Source organism: Nyctibius grandis, chromosome 24 (assembly GCF_013368605.1).
Source record: "Nyctibius grandis isolate bNycGra1 chromosome 24, bNycGra1.pri, whole genome shotgun sequence".
Lineage (NCBI taxonomy): Eukaryota > Metazoa > Chordata > Aves > Nyctibiiformes > Nyctibiidae > Nyctibius > Nyctibius grandis.
In genome coordinates, this window is record NC_090681.1 from 2,035,001 (window position 1) to 2,061,831 (window position 26,831).

At 69.9% G+C, this 26,831-nt stretch overlaps 2 protein-coding genes across 2 annotated transcripts; both read right to left on the bottom strand.

Moving 5' to 3' along the window:
• Positions 1–1,287: 1,287 nt before the first annotated feature.
• Positions 1,288–4,071, bottom strand: PEF1 (penta-EF-hand domain containing 1). The gene is made up of 5 exons (XM_068417878.1): positions 4,025–4,071; positions 3,786–3,906; positions 3,168–3,323; positions 2,561–2,704; positions 1,288–1,983 (listed from the first exon to the last, which is right to left on the bottom strand). Exons 1-5 carry the CDS (start codon positions 4,043–4,045, stop codon positions 1,754–1,756), a joined length of 672 nt encoding a protein of 223 aa, XP_068273979.1. The 5' UTR covers positions 4,046–4,071; the 3' UTR covers positions 1,288–1,753.
• A 1,918-nt stretch (positions 4,072–5,989) lies between these two features.
• COL16A1 (collagen type XVI alpha 1 chain) lies at positions 5,990–25,888 on the bottom strand. Its single transcript, XM_068417883.1, is given in 71 exon segments — positions 5,990–6,333; positions 6,439–6,516; positions 6,603–6,779; positions 6,870–6,936; positions 7,010–7,198; positions 7,302–7,346; positions 7,465–7,500; positions 7,604–7,693; positions 7,802–7,852; positions 7,955–7,969; positions 7,971–8,009; positions 8,092–8,145; positions 8,261–8,305; positions 8,525–8,569; positions 8,654–8,707; positions 8,898–8,969; positions 9,103–9,165; positions 9,319–9,354; positions 9,450–9,503; positions 9,607–9,651; positions 9,782–9,835; positions 10,163–10,216; positions 10,324–10,377; positions 11,645–11,689; positions 12,057–12,101; positions 12,200–12,271; positions 12,434–12,469; positions 13,177–13,281; positions 13,372–13,416; positions 13,500–13,553; positions 13,649–13,702; positions 13,794–13,847; positions 13,928–13,993; positions 14,069–14,095; positions 14,230–14,283; positions 14,383–14,451; positions 14,520–14,573; positions 14,789–14,824; positions 14,959–15,000; positions 15,073–15,126; positions 15,208–15,330; positions 15,419–15,526; positions 15,623–15,658; positions 15,735–15,851; positions 16,038–16,091; positions 16,224–16,259; positions 16,428–16,472; positions 16,572–16,661; positions 16,750–16,785; positions 16,901–16,936; positions 17,031–17,141; positions 17,322–17,357; positions 17,600–17,644; positions 17,898–17,936; positions 18,080–18,175; positions 18,256–18,300; positions 18,424–18,486; positions 18,599–18,634; positions 18,901–18,945; positions 19,034–19,075; positions 19,219–19,281; positions 19,404–19,430; positions 19,855–19,890; positions 20,650–20,703; positions 21,064–21,195; positions 21,466–21,546; positions 21,623–21,898; positions 21,984–22,107; positions 23,650–23,767; positions 23,913–23,975; positions 25,813–25,888. Coding segments are annotated over 71 exon segments (4,821 nt in total). The 3' UTR covers positions 5,990–6,130.
• Positions 25,889–26,831: the final 943 nt, after the last annotated feature.

The following is a 26,831-nucleotide window of genomic DNA, read 5'->3' on the forward strand; positions in this document are numbered from 1 at the left end:
TATATGAACCCCCCCACTGCTGATGTTTTACACTCTCTCTCTCTCTCTCTCACTCTGCTGTTTATAATAGATGCAGACCAGAGAACGCTGCTATGTGTGTGTGTGTGTGTGTATATATATATATATATATATGAATATATACATCCCTGTGTCTCTGTGCGTGTGTGTATATATATATATATATGAAGAATATATACATCCCTGTGTCTCTCTGTGTGTGTGTATATATATAAAAGTGTCTGTTAGTCTTAACAGACTGTGAATGTGTATATAAATATATCTCTCTAAGAACAACAGTGCCTGTTAGTGTGTGTGTGTGTGTGTGTATACATATATATTTTAAAAACAACAACAACAAAAAAACAAACACAAACCAGTGACTGTGTGTGTGTGTGCGTGAGCATGCATGGTGCGGGGTATGGGGGTTGTGTGTACACACACACACACACAGAGGGGTGTCTGTTACTCTGTGTGTGCGCATATACACCCCCCCCATGTGTATATATATATATATATTTATACGTGTGTGTGTGTGTGCATATACACAAACACGGGCTGTCAGAGTGTGTGCACACAGTGTGGTGTTTGTGTACACATCCATACCCAGGGTTATCTGTTACTCTGTGTGTATGTGTATTTATATACACACAGGGTGTCTTACTCTGTGTGTGTATACACAAGGGTGTATGTGTATATATACACACACACAGAGCCGGGGCCAGGAGGGGTGGCAGCAGGGGGTGACCCCACCGCCTCTGCTCTGCCCCCCTCCCAGGGCTGGGCAGCTCTGACTCACCCCGCGAGGATGAGAAGCACGGCTGGAATGAGGAGCGATGCCCTGGGACAGCGCGTCCCAGCCGAGCAAAACACTGACAGCTGGTTATCACTTCGAAAGCACCAGGGAAGTTACTTGGGTGTTTGAAATATTTTCTTTTATAAAAATTCCTTCAAATATATAATAGCAACGTGTCTCAAAAATCATCTCTGAGATTCCTCATCGAGGCCAATTAAAGGACAATCACCTGGGCACCATTTTAAAACCATTTAAAACCTTGTGTTAGTCCCATCTTTACCCTCCTGGCTGGACTGTACATCCCCACACAGACCCCAGTGTGGTGTTTGCTGTAAACGTGTAAGAACGACCCCCGGGAAGGTGTGTTGAGCCCTGGAAGCAGCGCCCGGAGCAGGGGTACAGGCACAGGGGGACGTGTCCCCTTCCCTGCACCCGGAGCTGCTGGGGGGGTGACACGGGGCAGGGCAGCATCCCTCTGAGCACAAACCACCCCGTGACCAGTGCACATCGCCTTTTATTCAAAAGCTGTAAAAATAAGCTCTAAACCGTTTGAACTTTGGCTTCGGCAGACAGACACGACTCACGACAGACATTGGCATGTCCCCCTGCAGCCACCCCACCACGCCGAGGGACAGCAGTATGATTTGGTGTGTGGCGAGGGAAGATCTAAGCGCTCCCCGGGAGGCATGGCACAGGCTGCTGGTTTGGCTGTCCCACCCCACGGCACGGCCCCAGAACCGGGCTCCAGTTTGGCGTGGAGGCACCCAGTGCTGTGGAGTGGGGACAAGGAATCAAAGCTGGGAGGGCGCCAGGAGGGCTCAAGGTTCCTGGGGTGGAGCAGGCTGGAAAGGTGGCCCAGGGGAACAGCTTCGGGAGGCTCGGCCGCATCCCAGCGCGGGGCCGAGGACGCTGCTGCTCCCAGAGAGCCCCCGGCCGGCTCGCAGCCCTCGGCCCAGGGCGTCACAGCATGCGGGTCACGACCATGGTGAGGAAGTCCTCGTAGCTCAGCCGCACGTTGCCCACCAGCCCCGTGTCCTTCTCGCGGAAGGCGTCGGTGACGCTCTGGAGCTGCATGCAGATCTGGATGAAGCGGTCGAGCTGGATGCTGGGGTGGGAGGAACGCTGGGCGTAGCGGGCCAGCAGCAGCTGGCTGAACTGGGGGCTCAGGTTGTAGCCCATCTGGGAGAAAGCTGGGAGCAAGAAACACTCGGATTAAACCTTCCCAATGGCAGGGAGAGAGACTGTGCCCTCCCTCCCGTGTGCTGGCACGTGCCCCATCTCCCACCGCCCCGTGGTGGTCACTCCCCACGGCGGGTACGCGTGGGCAGGGCTCTCCGGAGAGAGGAACCAAACCAAGGCACGAATTCCAGACATTTTTCCTCTCCATCAGACACACACGCCCAGGAGCTCCTCCCAGCAAACAGGCTTTAGCCACATGCCATTTGGAGGCGGGGGGTCATTCTGAGTTTCCTTACGGAAGGAAGAAGCTCATACCACAGCCCTGCTGCGGCTCCTCATCTCCTGCCCCACGGGAAGGCTCTGCTCCAGCTCTGCCGTGGCCGGTTTAGCCAGCCCAGCGTGCCCCAGCACAACAAGAGGCGTGGACTGCAGCCACGGCTGCATGGGAGGCACCCTGGGAGCTCAGGGACACCCAGCCCTGCTGCAGGGACGGCACCAGGAAGATGGAAATAAACACCAAGCAGAGCCAGAGAGCGGTCCCTGGGGAGCTCAGTAAGGGCCAGGCTGGTGTCTCTGCCCCTCGCTCACCTTGCTGGAGCTCGCTGAAGCTGATGGAGCCTGACTGGTCCCTGTCGTACTGCTGGAAGAGGTTCTTCCACTGCTGGATGAAGCGCAGCAAGGCCGAGAAGCCGTACACGTCTATGCGTCCCGACCTGGTCTTATCGAACATGTCTGCGGAGGAAGGAGCGAAGAGCAGGAGCAGGGCAGCGAGGAGCAAGGACATGCTGCAGACACTCCCAGAGAGCTCAGGATCTGCGCCATAGCTTCTCAGCACCCCGCTCCAGCCCCAAAAGCCCTCCCTCACCAGCACTGCAATCAACCAGGACCACTCAGTCCCTAAGAGGCTGTTAGGAAACGGCACCAAAACCCGATGCTGGGGCAAGCAGGGGAATGGGGCGACTCTGGCTCTCTGGGAGCTGGGTTCCCTTTCCCCAGCAGCACTTTGGGCCCCTGACTCGTGTCCTCCACCAAAAGGGTGCTCGGAGCTGCCTGGCTCGCCCAGCTCTCGCTCCGGAGAGCACTTACAGCTGCTCAGGTACCAGGGGAGTGTGGGCTGGGCTGTGCCCCAACAGAGACATCTCTCAAGGAGCCCAGAATCGGGCGCAGCAGGAGGGCAGGGGGAGCCCGGACTCACTGATCATCAGCAGGCAGGTCTCGTCGTTGAACGTCGACCAGTTGGAGTTGACCAGCGCCTGCTTCAGCTCCTTCACGGAGATGTACCCGCTGCGATCCGCATCGACCGCCTGGAACCAGGAGAAGGCCTCGGGGTCCACGCCCGGGGGGGCATTACCTGCGCGGGGAGAGGCCAGCAGCGGCTGTCACGTCCCCGCGGAGAAGCCTGGCTGGTCCATCGCCGGGGACAGCACACGGGGACGCAGCCATCACCCAGGGACCGCACGGGGAGCAGGTCAGCGGGGCCGGGGGCTCGGCACGGCGGGGAAGGGGGGGGTCAGCCAGAGCCCCCGCGTAGGTCGGGACCGGAGAGCGACCCAGGGGCTGCTGCCCCATAACCCCGGCTCTGAAGGTCGATCGCTGGGGCTCGGGGCTGCGGCCGCTCCGGCTCCTCGGGGTTTTAACGTAATAAACCGGGACTTGGCGATTTCCTTCGTACGGTTAATGAACGCGAGCTGGGCGAGGGGCGCCGAGCCGGCCCCTCCCGACGGCACCGGGCTGGGGAGCGCCCCCCGCCCCTGCCCCTCTGTCCCGGGCACCCGCCGCAGCGGGGACTCCTCGGACTCGCGGCCCCACTCACCTCCGGGAGCCGCCCCGCCGTAAGGCCCGGGCTGGGGCCCGCCGTAGGGCCCGCCGTAGGGCCCCCCGGGCGGGGGCTGTCCGTAGGGCGCCCCGGGGGCCTGTCCTGCGCCGGGGAAGCCCTGCGGAGGGGGCAGAGCCCGGTGTGAGGCGGGCACCGGGCACCGCACCGGGCCCCGCGCCCCCCCCGGCCCCTCACCCCGGCCCCCCCCGCGCCCGCCGCCCCCGGCCCGGCCCCACCTGCCCCGGGTACGCCGCCATGGCTCCGCTACCGGCCCGCTGGCCCCGCCCCGCCGGCGTCACGGGCGGCGCGCACGCCCATTGGCCGGGGCGGGAGGAAGTGGGCGGTGACGCGCGGGTAGGGCGGGGCTTAAGGCGGCAACGGCCCCCGGGCGGGGTGGGGCCCACCGAGCCGGGCCGGGATCCCGGGAGCTGGGCCGGGATCGGCCTGGGAGGGGGGCCGGGGTCCCCAAAGATCAGCGCTGAGATCTGGTCTGGGATCCCCTGGGATCAGGACTGGGATGTCCTGGAATCGGGGCTGGGATCTCCCTGGGATCAGGGCTGGGATCCATCTGGATCAGGGCTGGGATCTCCTGGAATCAGGGCTGGGATCTCCCTGGGATCAGGGCTGGGATCCCTCCAGATCAGACCTGGTATCCCCCAGATCATGACTTGGATCTCCTGGAATCAGGGCTGGGATCCCCCAGGATCAGGGCTGGGATCCATCTGGATCAGGGCTGGGATCTCCTGGAATCAGGGCTGGGATCCCTCCAGATCAGACCTGGGATCCCCCAGATCATGACTTGGATCTCCTGGAATCAGGGCTGGGATCCCCCAGGATCAGGGCTGGGATCCATCTGGATCAGGGCTGGGATCTCCTGGAATCAGGGCTGGGATCCCTCCAGATCAGGGCTGGGATCCATTCGGATGAGGGCTTGGATCCCCTGGGATCAGGGCTGGGATCTCCCGGGATCAGGGCTGGGATCCCCCAGGATCAGGGCTGGGATCCTTCAGGATCAGGGCTGGGATCCCCAGGGATCAGGGCTCGGATCCATCCAGATCAAGGCTGGGATCTCCTGGAATCAGGGCTGGGATCCCCCGGGATCAGGGCTGGAATATCCTGGGATCAGGGCTGGGATCCTCTGGAATCAGGGCTGGGATCCTCCAGGATCAGGGCTGGGATCTCCTGGAATCAGGGCTGGGTTCCCTCCAGATCAGGGCTGGGATCTCCTGGGATCAGGACTGGGATCCACTGGAATGAGGGCTGGGATCTCCCTGGGATCAGGGCTGGGATCCCTCCAGATCAGACCTGGTATCCCCCAGATCATGACTTGGATCTCCTGGAATCAGGGCTGGGATCCCCCAGGATCAGGGCTGGGATCCATCTGGATCAGGGCTGGGATCTCCTGGAATCAGGGCTGGGATCCCTCCAGATCAGACCTGGGATCCCCCAGATCATGACTTGGATCTCCTGGAATCAGGGCTGGGATCCCCCAGGATCAGGGCTGGGATCCATCTGGATCAGGGCTGGGATCTCCTGGAATCAGGGCTGGGATCCCTCCAGATCAGGGCTGGGATCCATTCGGATGAGGGCTTGGATCCCCTGGGATCAGGGCTGGGATCTCCCGGGATCAGGGCTGGGATCCTTCAGGATCAGGGCTGGGATCCCCAGGGATCAGGGCTCGGATCCATCCAGATCAAGGCTGGGATCTCCTGGAATCAGGGCTGGGATCCCCCGGGATCAGGGCTGGAATATCCTGGGATCAGGGCTGGGATCCTCTGGAATCAGGGCTGGGATCCTCCAGGATCAGGGCTGGGATCTCCTGGAATCAGGGCTGGGTTCCCTCCAGATCAGGGCTGGGATCTCCTGGGATCAGGACTGGGATCCACTGGAATGAGGGCTGGGTTCCCTCCAGATCAGGACTGGGATCTCCTGCAATCAGGGCTGGGATCCCCCGGGATCAGGACCCCGCTGTCCCCAGGATCCCCCCCCTCAGGCCGCGGGGCAGGAGGGGCTCAGGGGCCCTGTCCCCCCAGGCAGGGTGACCTGAGCTCCGTGGGCTGGGGCTGCCAGGCCGGGCTGAGCAGGGTCCCTGGGGACAGGGATGGGGACAGGGCCGGGATCCGTCCCGCGGCCGAGCGAGGAGACAGGAGCCGTGGGGGCACCAGCACGGGTGTATTTGGCCGGGCAGGATCCACCCGCCCTCCCGATCACGACGGAGCTGTACAACACCCGCACCCCCCGGCCCCCCGGGCCAGGCACAGCCCCCGGCACAGCGGGGAAACGATATTAACAGCAGAGGCGGGGGGCAGGGGGGGCACGGGGGGAGGGGGCCGGGGACCCCCTCAGCCAAAGGGGCCCTTGAGGTTCTTGGGCTGGAAGAGGGGCTGCTCCAGGGGCACGGCGCCCAGGCACTCCGCAGGGCTGCAGTGCCCCGTCTTGCCAGGCTGCCCCGTGGCACCCGGGGGGCCGGGGACGCCGGGGATGCCCTGCTGCCCCACGGGGCCCGGGGGGCCCATCTTCCCATAGCCTGGTGGCCCTTGGGGACCTGGAAGAGATGGAGAGAGAGAGAGAGAGAGGGAGGTGGCAGGGTGGGGGGCTGACAGCGAGCCCCGGCGTGGGGCCGGGGGCCACGCGGAGGGAGGGGGCTCACCTGGGGGTCCCGGGGGGCCGCTGTCCCCCATCACCCCCACGCCTTTCTCTCCTTTCTCTCCCTTGGCGCCCGGCTCACCTGGAGGAGAGGTGGATGGAGGGGGTGAGACCCCCACACACCCCAGCACCGGGGACACCGGGGACGCCCCGGGGAGCAGCACGTACCCCGCATGCCCGGCACGCCCTGCCGCCCCTCTCTGCCGATCTGCCCCGGCATCCCCGGGGAGCCGGGGGGTCCCGGCCGGCCGGGCAGCCCGTCCTTCCCGGGGGGACCGGGTCTCCCCGGGGATGCCACCATCTCCACGGGGAAGTGCAGCCGGGAGGTGTAGTAGGCCATTCGCTCTGCGGGGAGAGGGGGCTGCGCTCAGCGGGGCTGGGGGGACACCGGGGGGGACACCGGGGTGCCCCCAGCCCCCGCCACCACCCCGGTACCGTCAAACATCTTGCTCAGCTCCTGCCGGATGAACCTCTTGATCTCGTCGTAATTCACCACGTCTCCCTGGGGGACACACACACGAGGGGCCGTGGCCTCATGGTGGGACGGGGTCCCGCACCCCGCTGCCCCTCCTTACCATCATCCCCGGGGGTCCCGGCAGCCCGGGGGTGCCCGCAGGTCCCGGTGAGCCGGGGGGGCCCCTCTCCCCCGCGGGCCCCCGCGGCCCCACGAGCCCCATGGAGCCGCTCTTCCCCGGCCCGCCGGGCATGCCGGCTCGGCCCTTCTCCCCGGGGTAGCCCCTCTCTCCGGGGGATCCAGCGTCACCCTGCGGGGACACGCAGAGGCAGGGCTGAGCCCCGGCACCCCCGAGCGGGGCTGCGGGGGGCCGGGATGGCCACGGGGGCACGGCCAGGCTCCCCCCTCCTCACCTTCTGGCCAGCGGGTCCTGCGGTACCGGGTTTTCCTGGGGGTCCCTGAGGAGACACAGAGGAGCAGGGTGGCAGGGATGTCCCCTGCGCGGGCACCCTGGGGACACCACGGTCCAGCCCCGGGTCCCCCCGTGCAGGACAGGCACAGAGCCCACCCTCGTACCTCTTTACCGACGGGCCCGTCTGGTCCCTGCTCCCCCTGTAAATCAAAGCAGGGGGTGTGAGAGGGTGACCAGCGTGGTACCAGCCTCAAGGTGCCCCCCGCTCTGGTGTCCTCCCAACCAGCACCCCGCTGCACTCACCGGTGGTCCTGGGTGGCCCGGGGGTCCCGGCTGTCCTGGCATCCCTGGCAGCCCCCGCTCGCCCGTGGAGCCCCGCTCGCCCTTCAGCCCCTGCGGGGAGGCAGGAGGGAGCCCGGGGGGGTCGGGGTCAGCGCAGGATGGGGACAGCGACCCCTGAGCCCCTCTCGGGGGCACCCACTCGGTCCCTGCAGTACTCACCACTCCGGCCAGGCCAGTGGGACCCGGCTGCCCTGGGCTGCCGGGAGGGCCCTGGGGGCAGAGAGAGGGGTGTCAGCTCTGGGGAGCCCCCCCCCCGTGCTCCCCGCCATGGGCACCATCCCCGTGCACTGTGGGGGGGCAGGTCCAACTTACGATGAGCCCTGGGGGGTCCCTGACGGCCTTGGGGTCCCATGGGTCCGGGGTCACCCTGGGAAAGGCAGCGGGGTGAGGGGGGGTGCACGGGGCCCATCCGGCTCAGGGCTCCCGCGCCCACCCACCCCCTCACTCACCTCCGCTCCCGGCCGGCCCGTGCCCCCCGGGGGGCCGGGTTGGCCACAGTCACCCTAAGAGAAGGACGGAAGGGACACCATGGGCAGCGCAGCATGGGGAGACCCTGCCCCAGGACCGAGGTCCCGGGGCTGTCACCACCGAGTGTCCCCCAGTGCCACCATCTCTCACCTTCGGTCCTGGGAGACCCGGGTGCCCCGTCTTCCCCTTGAAGCCCTGGAGGGAGAAAAGAGCTGGGTGAGGGTCCCGGCTCCCACGAGCAGACCGAGGCAGGTGACCTTGACCCCGGTCTCCATCGGGGACCCTGCCTTGCATGCCAGGCTAGGGGGGATGCGTCCTGGGACAGTCCCAGCTCAGGGGACACCCGGTCCTGGCTGCAGGGACATGCCAGGCACCGAGCACCGGGGAGGGGTGACAAGGCAGGCTGTCACTCACCGGAGGACCCATCATCCCTGGTGGCCCAGGGGGGCCGGGGTCACCCTGGGGAGAAAGAGAGAGGGGTTGGGGGTGTTCTGGGGGGGGTTTGCAGGGTGGCTGCTCCCCGGCCAGCACCCAGAGCCTCACCCGCAGCCCTGGCTTGCCATCCTTGCCGTCCAGCCCTTCCACGCCAGCGGGGCCCTGTGGGGACAAGGAGGGGGTGGTCTGCACCGAGGGGCTCTGTGGGTCCCCGAGGGACCTACTCTGGGCACCCCAGGCCATGGGAACAGGTCCCCAGGGAGCGGGTCCAGCCAGCGGCGCTCCCCAGGAGCACCCCGATACCGGTGGCCCTGTCCCCTCTGCCCCCAGGGGTGGCACAGCGGGGTCTTACCTGGATGCCCGGGGGTCCGGGTGGTCCGGGGGGCCCTGGCATCCCCGTGGGCCCACGCATGCCCTCGCTGCCCTGCAAGAGCCACAGGAGGGTCATGGGGGCAGCCGGGGTCCCCTCAGCCACCCCACAGAGCAGGGGCCAAACCAGGCCACCAGCCCAAGGGGCGAGTGGGGCCACCATGCAGCCACATCCCGGTGGCACTCACCTTCTCGGCTGCAGGCCCTGGTGGCCCGGCTGGACCGACCTTCCCCGGGAAGCCGGGGGGTCCCTGAGGAGAAAGGGGTGTTAAGTGAGGGGGGCGTCACAGTGGGAGACCCCATCCCCAGCTGGCTCCCCGACCCCGTGGGGACATGGGGACACGCAGCCAGGGCTGAGCACCATCCCCCGGGGACACCCCGCAGCCCCAGCGGGACGCACTCACCGGTGGCCCCGGGAAGCCGGGCTGGCCCTGGAAACCCTGCGGGGAGACGAGAGTTGAGCGGGACCCCGACGGCCGCATCCTGCCCACCGGGGGGTCCCGGGGGTCCCCGCTGGCCCCTCGGGGATGCTCACCTGGTCCCCCTTCTCGCCGGCGCTGCCCGGGAGCCCGCGCTCGCCCCTTGGCCCCTGTGGAGAGGGGGGGAGGTGGGTGGGCAGCACTTCGCTGCACCCACAGCTGCCCCCCTCCCTCCCTGCAGCCCCCCGGGAGCTGACCAGGGTGAGCACCTACCGCTGGCCCCGTGGGACCGGGGAGGCCGTCCAAGCCGGGGGGTCCCTGGGAAGGGGCGGAACGGGGTCAGATGGATGTGGCTGGAAGGAGCTCAGCCCTGGTGCCCATGGCGAGGGGGGCACCTGGGAGAGCCCCCAGCCCCCCTGCCCCTGGAGCAGGGCCCTGAGGCACTCACCAGCTCCCCCTTCTCCCCGGGGGGGCCCACGTAGCCTCGCTCGCCTTTGATGCCCTGGGGAAGGAAGGAGATGAAGGGCCCTTGTGGGAAAGGGGACGAGCTGGGACACGGGGCACGGATGGGGCATGGATGGGGCATGGGGACGAATGGGGAAGGATGGGGCACAGACAGGGCATGCACAGGGCACAGATGGAGTGAACAGACTGGACAGGGCACCAGGAACATGTGGGACAGGGGCTGGATGGGGACAGGGCTGAGCCCTGCGGGGACGTGGCACTCGGTGCCTGCTGGGGTCCCCTGACTGCCTGCCCCACAGCGTGGGGGGCCCCAGCGAGCACCGGGGAGGGACACGGGGACACCCGAGGTGGCTGCAGTACTCACGGGAAGGCCGGGGGGGCCCGTCGCGCCGGGGTAGCCGGGCTGCCCTGGGGGTCCCTGCGCAGGAGGAGGACGATGCTGAGCCACCTGCGATGCCCCAGCCAGGTGCCCAAAGCCCACGGGGCACCGCTGCCCCCCCTGTCCCCTCCTCCCACACCACTCACCGGCTCCCCTTTGGCTCCGGCAAGCCCGGTGGGGCCACGCTCCCCCTGTAGACCCTTCAGAGGGAGAAGAGAGAAGATGCAGGGGGTCTCCTACAGTTCCTGCCCCGGGGCTGTGCCCACCTGGCAGCGTCAGGACCCGGGCACAGCCCGTGGGGTGTGATCTCTGCCAGCCACAGCCTGCCCGGCACCTCCGGGCACAAGGGAGGACCCGCTTGGCCCCCGGCTGGGCTCCCTCCATCCGTGGCACCAGCCATGGGCACCGGGCTCAGCGCCCAAGCGTGGCCGGGGACACTCACACCCAGCCACGGGTCACGGCTGCCCACGCCGTGGCCCACGGGCAGGACCCGCGGGTCCATGGAAAGCTCAGCCCTGGGGGGCTGCGTGGGGTGCCCAACTCCTGGCACCCCAGCCACTGCCCAGGACACGCTCCAGACCGCAGCTCCAGCCTGGTGCCACCCGCTGCCTCCCCGTCCTCCCAGGGCGTGCCAGGCACGGGTGACACGGGTGACAGCCGGGAGCCCCCGGGCTCCGTGCCACAGGACCATTGGGGCGGGTTAGTGGGGTGACGTGGTGCCAAGACTGGACAGGACACGCTGGCACACCGCAGAGCAACGACCCCACAGCCCCCCAGAGCCCCACACAGACCGTGGTGTTACGGTGACATTAGCAGACGAGGGGACAGGAGCAGGACACGGCTGGCACGGGCGAGGGAGGGCAGGATCCTCCGAGAGCCACCGGCACAAGCCCACGGCCACTGCCCCACCGCCACCTCGGGCTGGGAGGGAGCACGGGTGGGAGCAGGAGGATGAAGATGAAGATGAGGATGAAGATGGAGGTGAAGATCGAGATGGAGATGGTGGCGGAGGCTGGCTGACCCCAAGGGAGCTGGGCACCAGGGGAGGAGGAGGAGGAGGAGCCCAGGCAGCTCAGGCTGCACAGGGGGATCCTCCCGGCCCCACGACGGGGGTCCCCAGCGGCAGCACCCAGCCTGCCCACGGGAGCTGCTCCCTGGCACACCGAGAAGGGCTAAGCCGAGCCACCCCCGGCACACCCGGGTCCCAACACGGGGCACTGGGGCCAGCGAGTGCCAGCACCACGTCCCTGAACTCGGGAAGATCATCCCTGTGCCCGCAGACCCCGGGTCTGCCAAGACCCCCTGCCTGGGGCTGGGGGAGGTGGAGATGGGAGGATGGAGATGGTGGGGGGTGGAATGGGAGGGGGCAGCTGGGCTGCGGCTGCTCCCAGGGGACGGGGACAAGGACACAGCCAAACCAAGCGGCAGCAACAGAGGGCACAGAGCGGAGCCGTGCTGGGTCCTTACGGGCAGTCCGGGTGCGCCAGGCGTTCCAGGAAAGCCTGGGGGGCCCTGAGGGGAGAAACAGGGAGGTCACAGCCTGCAAAGGGCACCGGGGAGCCGGGGCTGAGCCCTGGGGGCGGCACAGCGCGGTCGGGCACAGGCTGGCACGGCCTCAGCCCCCCACCACACCAGGCTCCTGCTCCGTCTCCAGGCTGGCAGCGCCTTTGCCTCCACCTCCGGGCTCGCCGGGAGCCAGCCGTGCCACCTTCACCTCCGCCTCGCCGCGGCCCTGGCCCTCTGCCCGTCACCGTGGCCTCGGGGCAGGGCGCTGGGCCCCTCCTTGGTGACTTGCAGCGCGGGGCTCCGAGCACCTCAGGACCATAAGGTGATGCCCACGCAGCCCCCCCCACCCCCCACCCTGGGCAGGGGTACTTACGATGGGCCCGGGTGGCCCCGGGGGTCCCCGCAGTCCTGGTGAGCCCTGGGGAGAGGTGGCCCTGTGAGACGTGGCCGCGGCGGGGGGACGGGGGGGCATGGCCAGGGGGCCGGAGGAGGGGGGCAGTGCCAGGGGGCACCCACCTGCTCGCCTCTCTCGCCGGGGACACCCGGCATCCCGGGGTGGCCCACGCAGTCCGGGTCAGGGCTGTCACCCTGCGGGGAGCGGGGACACATCAGGGGCTGGGGCCAGTTTGAGCCCCGCCGAGTGCCCCCCTCCGTGCCCTGATGCCCTGGCTGCACCATCCCTGCAGCACCCTGGGGACCGGGTGGCAGCTCAGCCCTGGGGCAGGGTGCCAGGGGGCACGGCTCACTCACCCGAGCCTCCTCTGCTCGCGGGAACTGGGCAAAGCACTGGAAGAAAACCCAGGGGTCACTTGGGGGTGCCCTGCAGGGGGGCACCGGAGGGGCCGCGGGGCACGGCACCCTGCAGCCCGCACCCCTCGGGCGCTCAGCACCCACCGCTCCAGCACAGGATGAACCCACCACCCTCCCCGGGGACCCCATGGAGGCAAGTGGGAGCTGGGTGTGGGAGCCTGCCTACGCACCAGGCAGGACCAGCGTGCCCTGAGGGTGCCCAGAGGGTGCCCAGAGTGCCCAGAGGGTGCTCAGTGTGCTCTGATTGTGCCCCGAGTGTGCCCTGAGTGTGCCCCAAGCATGCCCTGAGCATGCCTTGAATGTGCCCTTAGCATGCTCCGAGTGTGCCAGTGTGCCCTTAGCGTGTCCCAAGCGTGCCAGAGTGTGCCTTGAGTGAGCCCAGAGGGTGCCCTAAGTGTGCCCCGAGCGTGCCCTGAGTGTGCTCTGGGTGTGCACCGAGTCTGCCGAGTGTGCCCTGAGCATGCCACTGTGTCCTTAGCATGCCCCAAGCGTGCCAGAGCGTGCCCAGAGTGTGCCCCAAGCGTGCCCAGCCCCGCAAGCACCCGCTGCTTTGCCCGATGCCCCCCGAGCCGATGCCCGGGGGGCTTGGGAGCATCCCTGCCCTTCCCCCCCGACCCCCTAGGCCCAGGGAGGGTCTTTGGGCACCAGGATCCCCCCGCCCCCCGAGGTGGGCAAACACTCACGCGGGCGCAGCTCTCGCTGCCGGGGGCCCCCGGCATGCCCCCGTCCCCCGTCTCCCCCGTGTCACCAAAGGCCGCCTGCAGCTGGGCGCAGTCCCCGCAGAGGGTCTGGGGGGAGGCGGGGGGTCAGGGGCACCCCGAGGGGCGTGGGGTCCCCCTGAAGGGGGGGGGGAAGGTGGCCCGTGCCCCCGCTCTCACCCGCAGCACCTCGATGTTCCTCTCGGCCACGACGGCCAGCGGCCCCTGGAAGAGACGCAGGAGGGAGGGGGGGTCCCCGCGCCGGGGGGGGCAGGACGGGGGGCCAGGGGGGCACAGCGGGTACCTACCAGGTCTCCAGCGGGGCCGGGCAGTCCCGGTAGCCCGTTGTGTCCTGGCATCCCCTAAAGGCCAGGAGAGAGCTTGAGCACCCAAACCCTGCGCCCAGAGCTGGCCAGGATCGGGCCCCGCTCGCCCACCGCCTGCTCCCATCGCTCACCTGGCGGCCCGGGGCACCGGGGGGGCCGGGGGGACCGGGGGCTCCGGGGGGACCCTACAACACCCCAAAACAGAGAGAGAGGTGGGGGGGTGAGGCGGTGGCAGGTGGGGGGGCAGTGGGTGCAGGGCAGCGTGGCAGCACCCACCTGGGGGCCCGGCTGCGGCTGCCAGGACATCCCGGTCCAGAGTCCTGGGGCTCCCTGGGGAGGGGAGAAGGGGAGGAGCGTTGAGGGGGGCGAAGGGGGGTGGGGGGGGTCCCGCGGGTGCCCACGGTGCTCACCGGCATCCCGGCGTAGCTGGGGTCCTGGCGGGGGGCGGGCGGGCAGGCGCAGTCCCCGGGGTCTCCCTGCAGAGAGAGGAGGTGAGGGCGGGGGGGGCGGCGGGTGGCCGGGGGTCCGGTGGCACCCCGACCCCCACTCACCTTCTCACCCCGGGCGCCCTTCTCCCCCTGCGAGGAGGGAAGGCAGAGACGGGCATTAGCTGCAGCCCCCGGCCCCCCCGTGCCCCCCACCCACAGCCGGGCGAGCACCGGGGCACGGGGGCTCAGCACCGCGCTGCCCCTCTGCCCCCCCCAGTACGTACCGGCTGCCCACCGGACCCGGGTACCCCGGGGAGCCCCCGCTGCCCCTCGGGGCCCTGCGAGGAAGAGGAGGGTGAGGAAGCTCAGAGCACGGCACAGCAGCTCTTAGCCCATGCTGAGGGGCAGCGATGCCCATCCCCGAGGGCAGGACTTACCGGTGGCCCCGTGACGCTGGTCCCTGGTGGCCCAGGGGGTCCCACGGCACCTTTGGGCCCCGGAGATCCCTGTAGAGGAAGGACAGCAGGAGTGGGGGGGCAGGGGGCAGAGGGAGGGCTGGGGCACGCTCCCTTACCTTGGCACCTTTCTCTGCTGCCATCCCCGGGGGTCCCTGGGGTCCGGGGGGGCCCTGGGGGCAGGAGAGGGCATTAGGTCCCCCCGGCAGCCCCAGCCTGTCCCCCTGCCCACCCAGCGAGCTGTGGTGACACCATTGTCCCCAGGGTGGCCTGGCCAGGACCCTGCTGCCACCACCCTCACCGGGGGGGCTGACGCTGCAGGGGCACCATCTCCCTGCTCGCAGGAACCCGGGGGGCACAGGGCTGGGCAGCCCAAAAGGCTACTTACGGGTGTCCCGGGTGGTCCCGTGTCCCCGGGCTCTCCCTGGGAAAACCAGAGTGCGTAAGAGCCGGTGGAGCCACCTGGCACGGCATGGCATGGCATGGCATGGCATGGCATGGCATGGCATGGCATGGCATGGCATGGCATGGCACGGCACGGGCACCCCGCACACCCACCTGCAGTCCCGGCTGGCCGATCCCCCGCGGTCCCGGCTCACCCTGGGGACGCAGAGGGACAGTGAGCAGCCCCAGGGACCCCCCGCCCCCCCGTCCCCCCGCGGCCCCGCTCACCTGCAGCCCCTTGGGCCCCGCGGGGCCCTGGACCCCCGGCAGTCCCGGCTTTCCCTAAAACACACCAGGGTCAGCCCCGGGGGGGGGCACGATGCCCCAGGGGCACCCGCAGCGCTGCGGGGAGGGGGCACTCACGGGTCTGCCCGGCTGGCCGACGCCGGGGGGGCCCTGGTCCCCTTTGGCCCCGGGTTTTCCCGGGATGCCAACCACGTCCGAGGAGTCCCCGTGCGCAGCGGGACCGGGCTCGCAGGCGTCTCCCTGTCGGGATGGGTGCGGGATGGAGGGGGTGGGTGATGCTGCGGGGATGGGGGTCCCCGCAGGAGCCCCCCCCAGCGCAGGGTCTCACCTTCTCGCCTTTGGGGCCGGCTGGACCCCTGATGCCAGGCTCACCCGACAGCCCCGGGACACCAGCCATGCCCGGGGTGCCGGGGTCCCCGGGGCTGCCCGCGTCCCCCTGGCAAAGAGAGGGGACAAGGCTGGCAGGGGGGGACACAAGGCCCTCCCCCAGCCCCCTCTGCCACCCCAGAGCCCCCCCCCCAGCCCCTCTCACCTTCTGTCCCTTCTGGCCAGCGTCCCCAGGTCTGCCCTGGGGGGACAGAGGAAGGGTCAGGCCAGGGCACCCCCAAACAGGCACCCGTGAGCGGGGGGGGGTGGGCACTCACCGCCCTGCCCGGGGGGCCGCCCTGGCCCCTCTCCCCTGGCACTCCGGGCACGGCCAGCACCGTCGCTGCCCCTTCGAGGGCCTGTGGCATGGGGGCACCCTCCCTGCACGGCTCGCCCTGCGCAGGGGACAGCCCGGTTGGAGGGTGCCTTCGGGGACTGGGATGCTGCGGGCGGGGGGCTCGCAGCCCCCGCTGCCCTCCCCAGCTCCGGGCTGTGCCATGCAACGAGCTGCACGGGGCTCAGCCCCACGGACGGGGCAGGGAGTGGGGTCCCGGGGGAGGGGGTCCCATCGCAGGGCTCACCTTGTCTCCTTTGAGCCCCCGCACACCTGCGTCACCCTTGTCTCCCGGGAGCCCCTGCGTGGAGGAGCCGCGGCAGAGGTGACACTGCAGCCCCCAGCCCCAGGTGACACCGTAGCCCCCAGCACCCAGCTCCTGCTCCCCTGGGCTCCCAGCACCCACCCTGAGCCCCCCTGCACCCCCACTCACCGGTCTGCCCACGGGTCCCTCCTGGCCACCATCCCCCTGCAAGATAATAGGGTCAGGGCCAGGGCCAGGGTCGGGGTCAGGGTCGGGGTTGGGGTCAGGCCCCAGAGGGAGCCGAGGCTGCCCTGACCCCACGGAGCGATGCAGCCGTCGCTGCCCCTTTGGGGGGGGTGCAGAAAAGGGTGGGTGGGCACTGGGGTCACCCACCTTCTCACCCTTGATGCCGGCCAGCCCCAGGAGCCCCGCTTGGCCCTGCCGAACACCCCACGTGGTTACACACCCAGCGCCCGCACGGCCCTGGGGTGCCCGTCGGGCACGGGGCTGGGGGGGGGCTCAGCCCCGCGCACTCACCGGCAGCCCCGGCTCGCCCTCGAGCCCCTCGGCGGGACCCCGCAGCAGCGCGGCGAGGACGCGGGTGTCGCAGGACAGGCAGGAGTCCCCCTGCGAGGGCACGGAGAGGGTCTGGCTCAGGGGGGCACGGGGGGCTGCCCGCCGAGCGGGCGGGTGGGGTGGGGGGACGGGCACCCACCTTCTCCCCTTTCATCCCGCCGATGCCGGGGTCTCCCTGGAGAGCAGAGAGAGGAGCTGGGCCGGGTGCTGCGGGCACGGGCTGGGTGGTGCCCGGGGGTCCCCCGGCTCTGGGGGGCAGCCAGCCCACCCCCCGGCCCCACGTCACCTACCCTGTCCCCTTTGGGTCCTGCAGGGCCAGGTGTGTCCTGGGGAGAGGGGAATGAAGAGGGGGCGTTAGGGGTGCCGAGACGAGCCCCTGCTCTGCCCTCCACCCCGCACCCCCGCCGCGTTCAGACTCACCGAGACCCCGTCCTTGCCAGGCGCCCCGGGCGCTCCCCTGGGTCCCGGCTTGCCGGGCAGCCCGGTGGCACCGAGCGTCCCCTCGGTGGGACACACCTCACATGGCTCGCCCTGCCCACGGGGACAGCGAGATGCAGCCCCGGGCTGGGGGGGGGTTCCTCGGGGCAGCCCCCCGAGATGCCCCAAGCAGCCCCGAGCCCAGGGGATGGGCACCGCGGTGCCCGTGGCCATGGCACAGCCCCACGCCCGTGGCCATGGCACAGCCCCAGGCCACCCCGCCGCTGCACCCACCTTGTCTCCTTTCGGCCCCAGGATGCCAGGGGGTCCCTGCGGAGGAAGGCAGGGCACGGGGCTGCTTCAGGGAGCCCCAGTGTGCCCTGGCAATGCCCCCCGGTACCCCCCACCTCCGCCACGGCACGGTCGAGCCCCGAGCGAGCCCGCCGGCTCTCCCACGCCCCTCTCCGCGCCCGGGCTCAGATCCCACCACCGCTCCGGCCAAGCGGCCCCGCTCCCGAGCCAAGAAACCCATCCCTGACCCCGGGCTTTGGCTCCGGGATCCCAGTACTCACGGGCGTCCCCGGCGATCCTCCGGGTCCCGGAGCTCCCGGGCTGCCCTGGAGCCAGAGATGGGAGACCCTGAGCCCAGTGCAAGGAGAACGCCTCGTCCCCTGGCACCCCCAGCACCCCTCTCCCCCCAGGGGGGCTTCCTGGCCCCCCAAGCCAAGCCCTGGGCCACCCAGCCGGGGCTTGCCCGGCCAGCGGCACCACGAGCCAGCGCTGACTCAGCTGCGGCGGCTCCGGCCGGGGATCCCCGGCACAACCTGGGCAGGACGAGGGGCTGCCAGGACCCCTTTGCCCCCCACTCACCTTCTCTCCCTTCGGACCCGGGGGGCCACCAGGGTCACCCTGAAAGGGAAAGAGGACGGCATCAGCCCCCCCAAGCCCCAGGCCAGCCCCATCGCGGGGCTCCGGGGGGCACCTCGCCCCCTCCCACGGTGACGCCCACCCACAGCCCCCCAGGCACAGCCCCACGGCACGGGGATCCTCACCGGCTTCCCCGGGATGCCGATCCCTGGAGAGCCTGGCTTCCCCGGGGGGCCCGGCTCGCCGGCCAGCCCCTCGGGTCCCACGAGGCCGGGGTCACCCTGGAAGGCAACAGGGGGGTGTCAGTGCCAGCGCTGCCACCGGGTGCCCCCACCCTCCCACCCCCCAAGCCCTCACCTACCTTCTGGCCCTTGGGACCCACCACGCAGATCTCCCCGGGCCGGCCCTGCCGGGAGGGGAGCAGGGGGTGAAGGCTCTGCACATGCAGCACCGTGCACGGCACGGGGGGGGCTGGCCCCACTGCCCAGGGTGCCCAGGGGATGCCCTGGTACCACCCAGCACTACTCACATCGCGCCCCGGGCGCCCCGGCTTGCCCTGCACTCCCCCGTCGCCTTTCTCACCCTTCTGGCCCTGTGGGACAGACGGACGTCACCCAAGCCGTCACCCACGCTGCCCAGGGTGGCACCAGCACATCCTGGCACCTCTGCTGCCATCCCGGGACCCACGGGCGGGCTGGACTTACCTTCTGCCCATCGGCGCCGGCTGCCCCCGGGACCCCCTGCGTGGGGACAGCAGGGTGAAGTGGGTGCCCACGGGTGGGCTCACTCAGGTGCCCACGGGTGGGCTCGCTCAGGTGCCCATGGGTGGGCTCCTGCAGAGCTTCCCTCCTCCCGCTCGCACCACGGCTCCCTTCACCCCCCCACCGCCCACCGAGCTGCCTCCTCGGGGCCGGACCCCCGTGCCCCTGCCCAGGGTACACCCAGGACACGGCGGGGAGCCCGTCCAGGTCCCCACGCCCCAGCCCCATGGCCCAGTGTCACTTACCACCTCCCCACGCTGCCCCTTCTCGCCCTGCGGCCCCTCAGCGCACTGGGGAGGAGGAGGAGGGAGGAGGGGGGTGAGTTGGGGTGGCAGAGTCGGGGCGGGGGGTACGCAGAGGGCAAGGGGGGGGTCTCACCTGCACGGGGCCGCCAGGGTGGGTGCGCACGCAGTCAGCACCCTGCGGGGGGGGGGGTGGCTCAGGGGCTCTGCCTGCGCCGGCCATGGCGGGGACGGGGGGGCCATGGGGGCAGGAGAGCTCCCGGGGCAGCGGGACCCCCAGGATGGGGGGATCCTGCCCGGGGGGTGGCTGGGGACACTCACACGGTCGCCTTTCTGCCCCTTGCCACCGGCAGTGCCAGGCAGGCCACGCTCGCCCTTCGTGCCCTGCAAGAGAGGGGACGTGCGGGGGGCTCCCGGGCAGGGATGCTCCGGGCACAGCCAAGGGCCTGCGTGGCCACGTCCCTGCCAGGCTGGGCTCTGCGTGCCCTGGGGGGTGACAAACCTACCTTTGGACCCGGGGGACCGAGCGTGACCTAGGGAGAGAGCACAGAGGTGTCCCACGGTGCCCAGAGCCCCATGGCTTGGACCGGCAGCCGGAGAGAGCCCCGTCCCCGCTGCGGTCCCCATCCTCCCATCACGCTGTCCCCAAGTGCCACCCTGGCAGCCCCGTGGGGCACATGGGCTTGCAAACACCCACCGTCCCCCGCACCACCAGCCATAGGAATGGGGCCACATCTGGAAGGGATCAGAGCCCTTCCCCACAGCCAGATGTTGCCAGGCCCCAGGCCAGGAGGAGCCGTGGGTCGCAGGGGGCTGGTGGCGATGGTAGAGCGGCAGGTGACACCCCCCGGGCCAGCACCCCGGTGGCTTTTGCCAGCCCCAGCTCACAGCCCAGCCCCAGCAGATGGGTCGGGGTCCCCATCCCCTCCCACCAGCTCAGCCCGGTGGCACACTCACGTTTGCCGAGGCCGTCTGTGGCGAGCAGGGCGGGCACTGGGAGAGACGGGGACGGAGGCTCACACCGGCTCCGTGCACCCACAACCCCGCGGCACCCACAACCCCAGAACATCCAAACCCCACAGCACCCACAACCCCGCAGCACCCAAACCCCATGGCACCCACAACCCCGTGGCCCCTGCCTCGCTCTCCTGGGCACCTTGAACCCGTGGGGCTCACCCAGCAGCACCTCTCCCCGCCAGCCCTGGGGTACCCGTGGGCATAGGGGGTGCCTGGGGGGGGCAGAAGGGAAAGGCCAGGCGAGTGTTTCCCCTGCTGTGTCCCTGGCAAGGCGAGGAGAGCTGCCCTGGCACCCTGTCCCCTCCCATGGGACTGAGCAGGATGGGGCCACCCACAGCCTGCACCCGGGTGCTGGTGCCAACACCAGTCTGCACCCCGGGGATCCCCGGCAGGATCCCACCGCGGTGTCACAGCCCGGGGGGGGACCGGGCCACGGAGCGCGCTGGGGACGCTGCCCAGCTCCGGAGATGCTCGGAGGGAACAAAGAGGCCCTTGGCCACGGCTGGGATGGCTCCAGCAGCGGCCGGGAGCAAAGTGGGGCCCCAATTCCTGCTCGGGGGAGCAGAGCAGACGCTTCTGCAGGCGCCTGGCAGCGGCAGCGAGTTCCTGAGCGCAGCAGGGACAGACCCAGCCTGGGGCACACGTGGGCCCCGGCACGGCCCCGGCACTAGGGAGGGGAGCAGAGCCAGGGCGGGTGCAGCGGGGCTGGGGTACCCCTTTCCCACCTCCCCTCACCTTCTCCTCGCGATCTCCCTTCAGGCCGGTCCTCCCTGAGGTCCTCGCTGGCTCCTGTGGAGAGAGCAGAGCACCCATGGGTGCTACTGTACCCCTGGGTTATCCTGCCTGGGGCACCCATGGGTGATACCTCCCCGTGCACCCCTGGTTTATCCTCCCTGGGGCACCCATGGGTGATACCTGCCTCAGCTAAGCCCCGAGCCAGCACAGATGGGTGCTGGGGTGCAGGACCCCCCTCCTTTCGCTCCCCGGCGTCTGGCTGCCGCCAGCTCCCTCCCTCCCCTCGCACCGAGCCCGGCGCGGTGGAAAATGTGAGTCAGGGCTTTTCCAGGGGCTGAATGAAGGCGGCTGCCGGCTCGGCAGCACCCACACCACGGGCTGGGTGCGGGGTGGCGGGGGGACGCGGGGGCTCACCGCGCCCAGCGGCTCCTCCAGGCAGAAGCAGCGGGGGTACAGCCGGCCCTGGGGCTGCGGCGACAGCTCGATGAGGTTGCTGCTCTGCAGCAGCTCCGCTTGCCGACGGGTCTTGGGTGCTTCCACGAGGCACTGCGGGGAGAGAGGGGGGTCACAGGGGGCTGCCGGGGTGGGAGCCGGGACCCCCAGCCCTGCCCGAGGAGAGGGATGCCTCCTGTGCTGGCCATGGGGACAGGCACTGAGTGACACCATGGGACTGGTGGAGAGCTGCCACGTCCCCAGCCACCACGAGCAGGAGGTGACCCACAGGGGAGCGCTGGCGGTGCCTCAGTTTCCCCTTTGGGGAAAACCCCGACCCCAGGGCGCGGTGGGGACCGGGGTGGGGGCTCAGGGGGGACTCACCCCGCTGGCCGAGATCTCGCAGCAGCCCTCCTGCCTGGCCAGCTCGGCGTCGCAGTAGATGTGAGCTTGCTGGATGTCGAACTGGGAAGGGGACGGCGGGTCAGGGATGGGTCTGGCGCCGAGGCAGAGCGTGCCCGCACCCCCCACGGGCACTCACCCGCACCGGGGTGCCGCGCACGGCATCCAGCCCCAGGAAGGCGTTGCCCTCCGGGGCCAGCGCCCGCCGCGGGGCCAGCGGCTTGGAGGAGATGGAGGCGCAGTCGAGGTGGACGGAGACGGCGCGGCTCTGCACGGCCACCACCACCTTGTGCCACCGCCCGTCGAACAGGGACGCCACGGCCTTGCCCGCGAACACGGCGCCGACGAACGCGGCCCCCGACGCCCTGGCCTGGAGCTCCAGGCTCTTCTCGGGGCCGTGCACGGCCAGGGAGAGCTGGGCAGAGCGGGGACACCGTGATTGGGGACATCTCCCGGCTGTCCCCTCGCCGCCGGCGCATCCCGCCACCCCGGGGCCGTACCTGGGGGTAGCCCTGCCGGTCGGTGACCTGGAAGAGGTACCAGTGCTCCCCGGTGCTGTTCTTCTTCAGCAGCAACGTGAGGACGAGGGTGAAGGCGGGGGGCAGCCCGCGGGGAAACACCTGCCTGCGGGGACAGGCGTCAGGGGCGGCCGCACCCCGCGCCCAGCTCCCACACCGGCCCCAAAGCCCCCACCCACATGGCACCCGCTGGCAGCATCACCCCAACAGCCCCCATGGGTCTGTCCCCATCGGTGGCACCGCGGATGCCATAGGGGCGGATCCAGTGCCCAGACATGGAGCTGGTTGTGTCCCAGACGGGTGGCAGAGCCGCCTCCTCCAGTCCTGGCGTGGCACGGGGAGCCCGGAGCATCCCCCACAGCTCAGCCCCGCGTCCCTCACACCGGCTGGACACACACGTGGCAGAGGGGACCGAGCATCCCCGCGCAGCCCAGCCTGCCCCCGGCATCCCCAGCTGCCATCCCTGTCCCTGTCCCATGGCACAGCCACCGTCTCCACCGCACACCCCCAAACACGGCCCTCCTGGGGTGGCATGAGCTTAGCACCACGGTACTGGATTTTGTCCCCAGGCAGCTGGGGAACGCGTCCCTGACCCCACAGGCTCCGTGGGACGGGTGTTCCCACACAGGAGGTGGGCAGCCTGGTCCCCCCCCCTTGCACGGCGGCCATTCCTGGGTGGCACCGTGCCCAGCTCGCCCGCAGCACGCCCAGCCGCTGGAACTGTTTGCTTTGGGCTCCGCTCTGCTCCCAGCCTCCGCTCCACCACGCCAGCGATTTTCCGAGCCACCGCTCTGGAGCAGGCCCAAGGCGTGGGGAGCGGGCCAGACCCACGGTCCTCTCTGCTCTCCGGGGCCATCCTCACTGGGCACCGATGGGCACCCATGGGTGCCCACCTGGAGCTCGTGACCTGGCTGCCAGGGTCACCCCCATGCCAAGCGCTCCCCAGGGCTGGCGCTGGGCTGCCGCAGGCACCCGGCCAAGAGCAACACCAGCCTGGAGCATCCGCCACCTCGAAGCCATCTGAGGACTTGGCTGCCCAGGTCAGGAGCCAAGGCTGGGTCTCCTTCGCCCTTGGGAGAGCCCCATGCCCAGCGCAGCTGCGTGCCACCCCCGGGGTGACGCGGGGACAGGCGGGCTGGAGGAGGCAGGTGTGCAAACCGCAGCAGCTTCCTCCAGGAACCGCTACCGAGGACGTGGACCCGCTCCCACCTCGCCACGCCGCAGCGTCCCTGCCAGGCACGGCCTCGGGCACGGCTGGGCACGACATGCTGGAGGCGAGGGCTGGTCTCCGTGCGCCTCCCCCAGCAGACCCCCACGGCCCCAGCAAACCCAGCAGCGCCCGCTCGGAGCTGCGTGGTGTTTTGAGCTCGTCTAGACCCCAGCGAGCGCCTGCCAAGGCGGGGAGAGCAGCCACGGAGCAGCCCCGGAGCCGGCGTTGCGTAAGGGCTGGCCACCACCCAGGCGAGCCGCTGTAGCCCGGGATTTACTTTCTAGGAGGAAGGTGGCTTGGGCAAGCCCTGGGTGTCCCCTAGAGCTGCCAGGCCTCTCCAGCACGAGTTAAGGGCAAAGCCCAACGAGCTTCACCCAGGCTCCATCCTTAAAGCACGTGGGGACGGTGCCCGGCCCCTCCCGAGCCGCCCACACTCACCGCGTGGGCTGGACGAGCGGCACGGCGCCCAGCCGCAGCACCACCGGCCCCCGCGCGCTGTGGACCTTCTTGACGGAGGAGATCTTCAGCAGCTCGAACCTTTTAATCAGGTTGAAACCTGCAGGACAGAGCAGAGGAGGTCAGACCTGGCCCCGGCATGGGTGCTGAGGGCTGATGCTCTCCAGGCAGGGCGTAGAGCCCATCCCCGGGGTGTCAGGGCTGCACGGGGTCCTCATCCACGGGGCAAGAGGGGCTTTCCTTACCCGTTACATTCTCATACTTGTTCCCAACCAGATCCTCATCCCAGAGCTGCGGGCACGGCTCCCCTGCAAGGCAAACCAGCACGTCACCGCGGCGGCCCCGGCGGGGCTGTACGAGCAGGGTGGGACCGTGCGGAGCCCCCCAAAGCCCGGCGGGTCTCGGGGTGACACCGGGAACTCGCCCCGGCCCCCCAGCAGCCACAGGGCAGCACGAATCCAGCTAATGTGGCTCCCACGAGCCTGCCAGGAGCGAAGCAGCGGGTTTGGGAGGGAGCGGGGGGGAGATCAGAGCTTGGACAGGCGCCACGGACTCCCAAGGCGAAGAGGTGGCACCCCGAGGTGCCCGCTGGCCTTCCTGTCCCATCCCGGTGCCACCTTCAGACCTGGTGGCCCCCCCAGGGCCCAGGCCAGGGGACAGTGAGAGGCTGAGCCGCAGGAAATGCGGCGTCAGTCGCGATCATGGGGACGCTGGTGCTGTCTGCAACCACGCTGATAGATTACGGCTCCAGCAGCATCAATCCACCTCCGCGGGACGCTGCCAGATGTTGGGAGGCGCGAGATAGAGGAGGAAACAAGGGGGTGTTGAAGGAGGAATTTGTTTTGTCTCCATGCTCTGGAGCAGGGATGGCCCCTGACGAGTCACTCGCCTCTTCCCCGGGCAGCTCTGGCCCCCGCAGCCCCACTGCCCACCTCAGAACCCGGCACCACCGCGGCGTTTCTCCCCCGCGCTGACCACTTGCTCGCACACGGCCAGCAGCGGCGCGGGGAGGTGGCCCTCACCCCCGGGACCCCCGGCGGGGGCTGCGGTGTTGGAGCTGGCCCCGCAGGCACGTGCACAGCTGGGGCAGAGCTCCCTCCGGCCGCGGTGAGATCACCCACAGCGGGGCAAGGGGCCGAGAGCAAAGCACAGGTCACCCCGGGCACCATCTGCTTTGAAGCCTCTCCCGGCCCCAGCGCTGCCCCTCCGGAAAAACCTCGTCCCTCCCACCCCTCATTTCCGTGATGAAGGGCTGGGAGCCAGGAGGCTGTGCCCTGTGGGTGCCAGTGCCGGCCGCGGGGGTCCCTTGCACGGGCAAAGCCCCCCGGGGCCCCCCAAACGAGCCACCGCTCCACCCCCGCAAAGACTGATGCAACCGCGGCTCCGCTGCCAGCTGCTCCTCCCCGCCATCCGCCTCGAGCTCACCCCGACCCACAGCCGGCCCCACGCTGGGACCCGCGCACAGCCGGGACCCCCACGGGCTCAGTCATCGTCCCCCTGTCCCCAGCTGCACAGTGACAGCCCCGAGCCCTCCACCGTTGTCTTGCACCGTGGCCAAACCTCTTCCCACCTCGCAGCCAGAGGCCAACTCCCCCTCGGGAGCTCTGTGCATCCTTGTCGCTGCCCCGAGCGGTCCTGGCTCACCCACAGAGCAGCCCCTGCTCGCTCCTGCCCGGACCCGGCTCCCGCCGGCGCTGCCTTCGCCGCCAGCTGGCAACCAGCACCCCACGGCCGGAGCGCGGCCAGACCCGCTCCCTCCGTCAGCCCGGCCTGGGCCGCGGGGCGTTCCTGGCGCCGGGCCGCTGCGGGGGCGATGGCGGGGTGTCCCCGGGCTGGCTCCCCGCGGCAGGGTTCGCTCGGCTCTCCCTGGCCCCTGGCCCGCACGGGATGCTGAGCAAAGCCCCAAAGCCGGGATGGCCGGCGCGCAGCAGGGAGCCAGCGTCCGCCACCGCCGCTCCGGCCACCAGCCTGCTCCTGCGTGCAGTCCTGGCACACGGGGACCTGGCACGGCTCACGGTGTCCCCTGGCCACCTCTGCCCCCTGATCCCTGGGTCTGACCTGGCCCTCCCCTCCTCTCCGCAGGGACAGGCAAGGAGGGGGTCACTCCTGTGCAGACCCCAAGCCCTCACTGCCGGTGCCCCTTACCTTCTGCCGGCGGCAGCTCCGTCCCCTCGCAGGCGCTGACGAGCCCCGCGAGCGCGAGGGCCCAGAGACCCCTCATGGTGCCCACGGCAGCGGCTGGGGGCTGATGCGGCTGCCTGCAAGGGACAGAGGTTGGGCAGCAGCAGGACAGGCACAGGGTGGGCACCGGCCCGTGCCCCATGAGCTCGCCCGTGCTGGGACACTGCCAGCAGAGCCGTGGCTTGGGCAGGTTTTGGGGGTCAGCGTGGCCCCCATCCACTGCTGGGTCCCCTGTTGGCTCCACACCCAGCCCAAGCACACAGGGCAAGCCCCAGCATCCCATAACTTATGGGTTCATCCCACCCTCAGCACCCAGATTTACCCCAAACATCCCGAAACGCCGAGGCTGGGCTGCCCCAGAGCAGACCCGGGTGCCTCCTGCGCAGACCCCCGCCCCGGGGCGGTCTCGCTCCCTCCTGTTCCATCTCCCGGTCCCGTGTGGATCCCCGGGGTGCCCCAGGCCCCGCGGGTCACCCCGACCTGGCCCCGCTCCTGCCTGCTTCCTGCCACGAGGCACGGCCGGGCCGCGGGCAGAGACCCGACACGGGGGACACATCCCCGCACCCGGGGACCCTTGTGACCAGTGGCCCTGCCTGCCCCCCAGCCCCCCTGCCCCGCACCTCCCGCACACCCCCCGCACCCCCCGGCTCGGCTCCCCCTGTCCCCATGCACCCCCCCCTTCTCCCCACGCCCACCCAGCTGCCCCCCCTACACCCCATTAACCCCCCCTGTTCCCCCCGTGCCCCCCGCCCGCTCCTCGCCTTTCCTACCCCCGCACCCTCCGCACCGGCGGGTCCCCACGGCTCCGGGACGCCGTTCCCGGCGCGCCCGCCCCGGGGCGGTGATTAATTACGATTCATTACGGGGAATCCCCCCCCCTACACCCATTCGGTGCCCACCCGGCAGCAGCGGGGGGAGTCCGGGGCTCACCTGCGCGGTGCCCGGGGGGACCCGGGGGGGCTCCGGTCGGTGCGGGGCGGTGG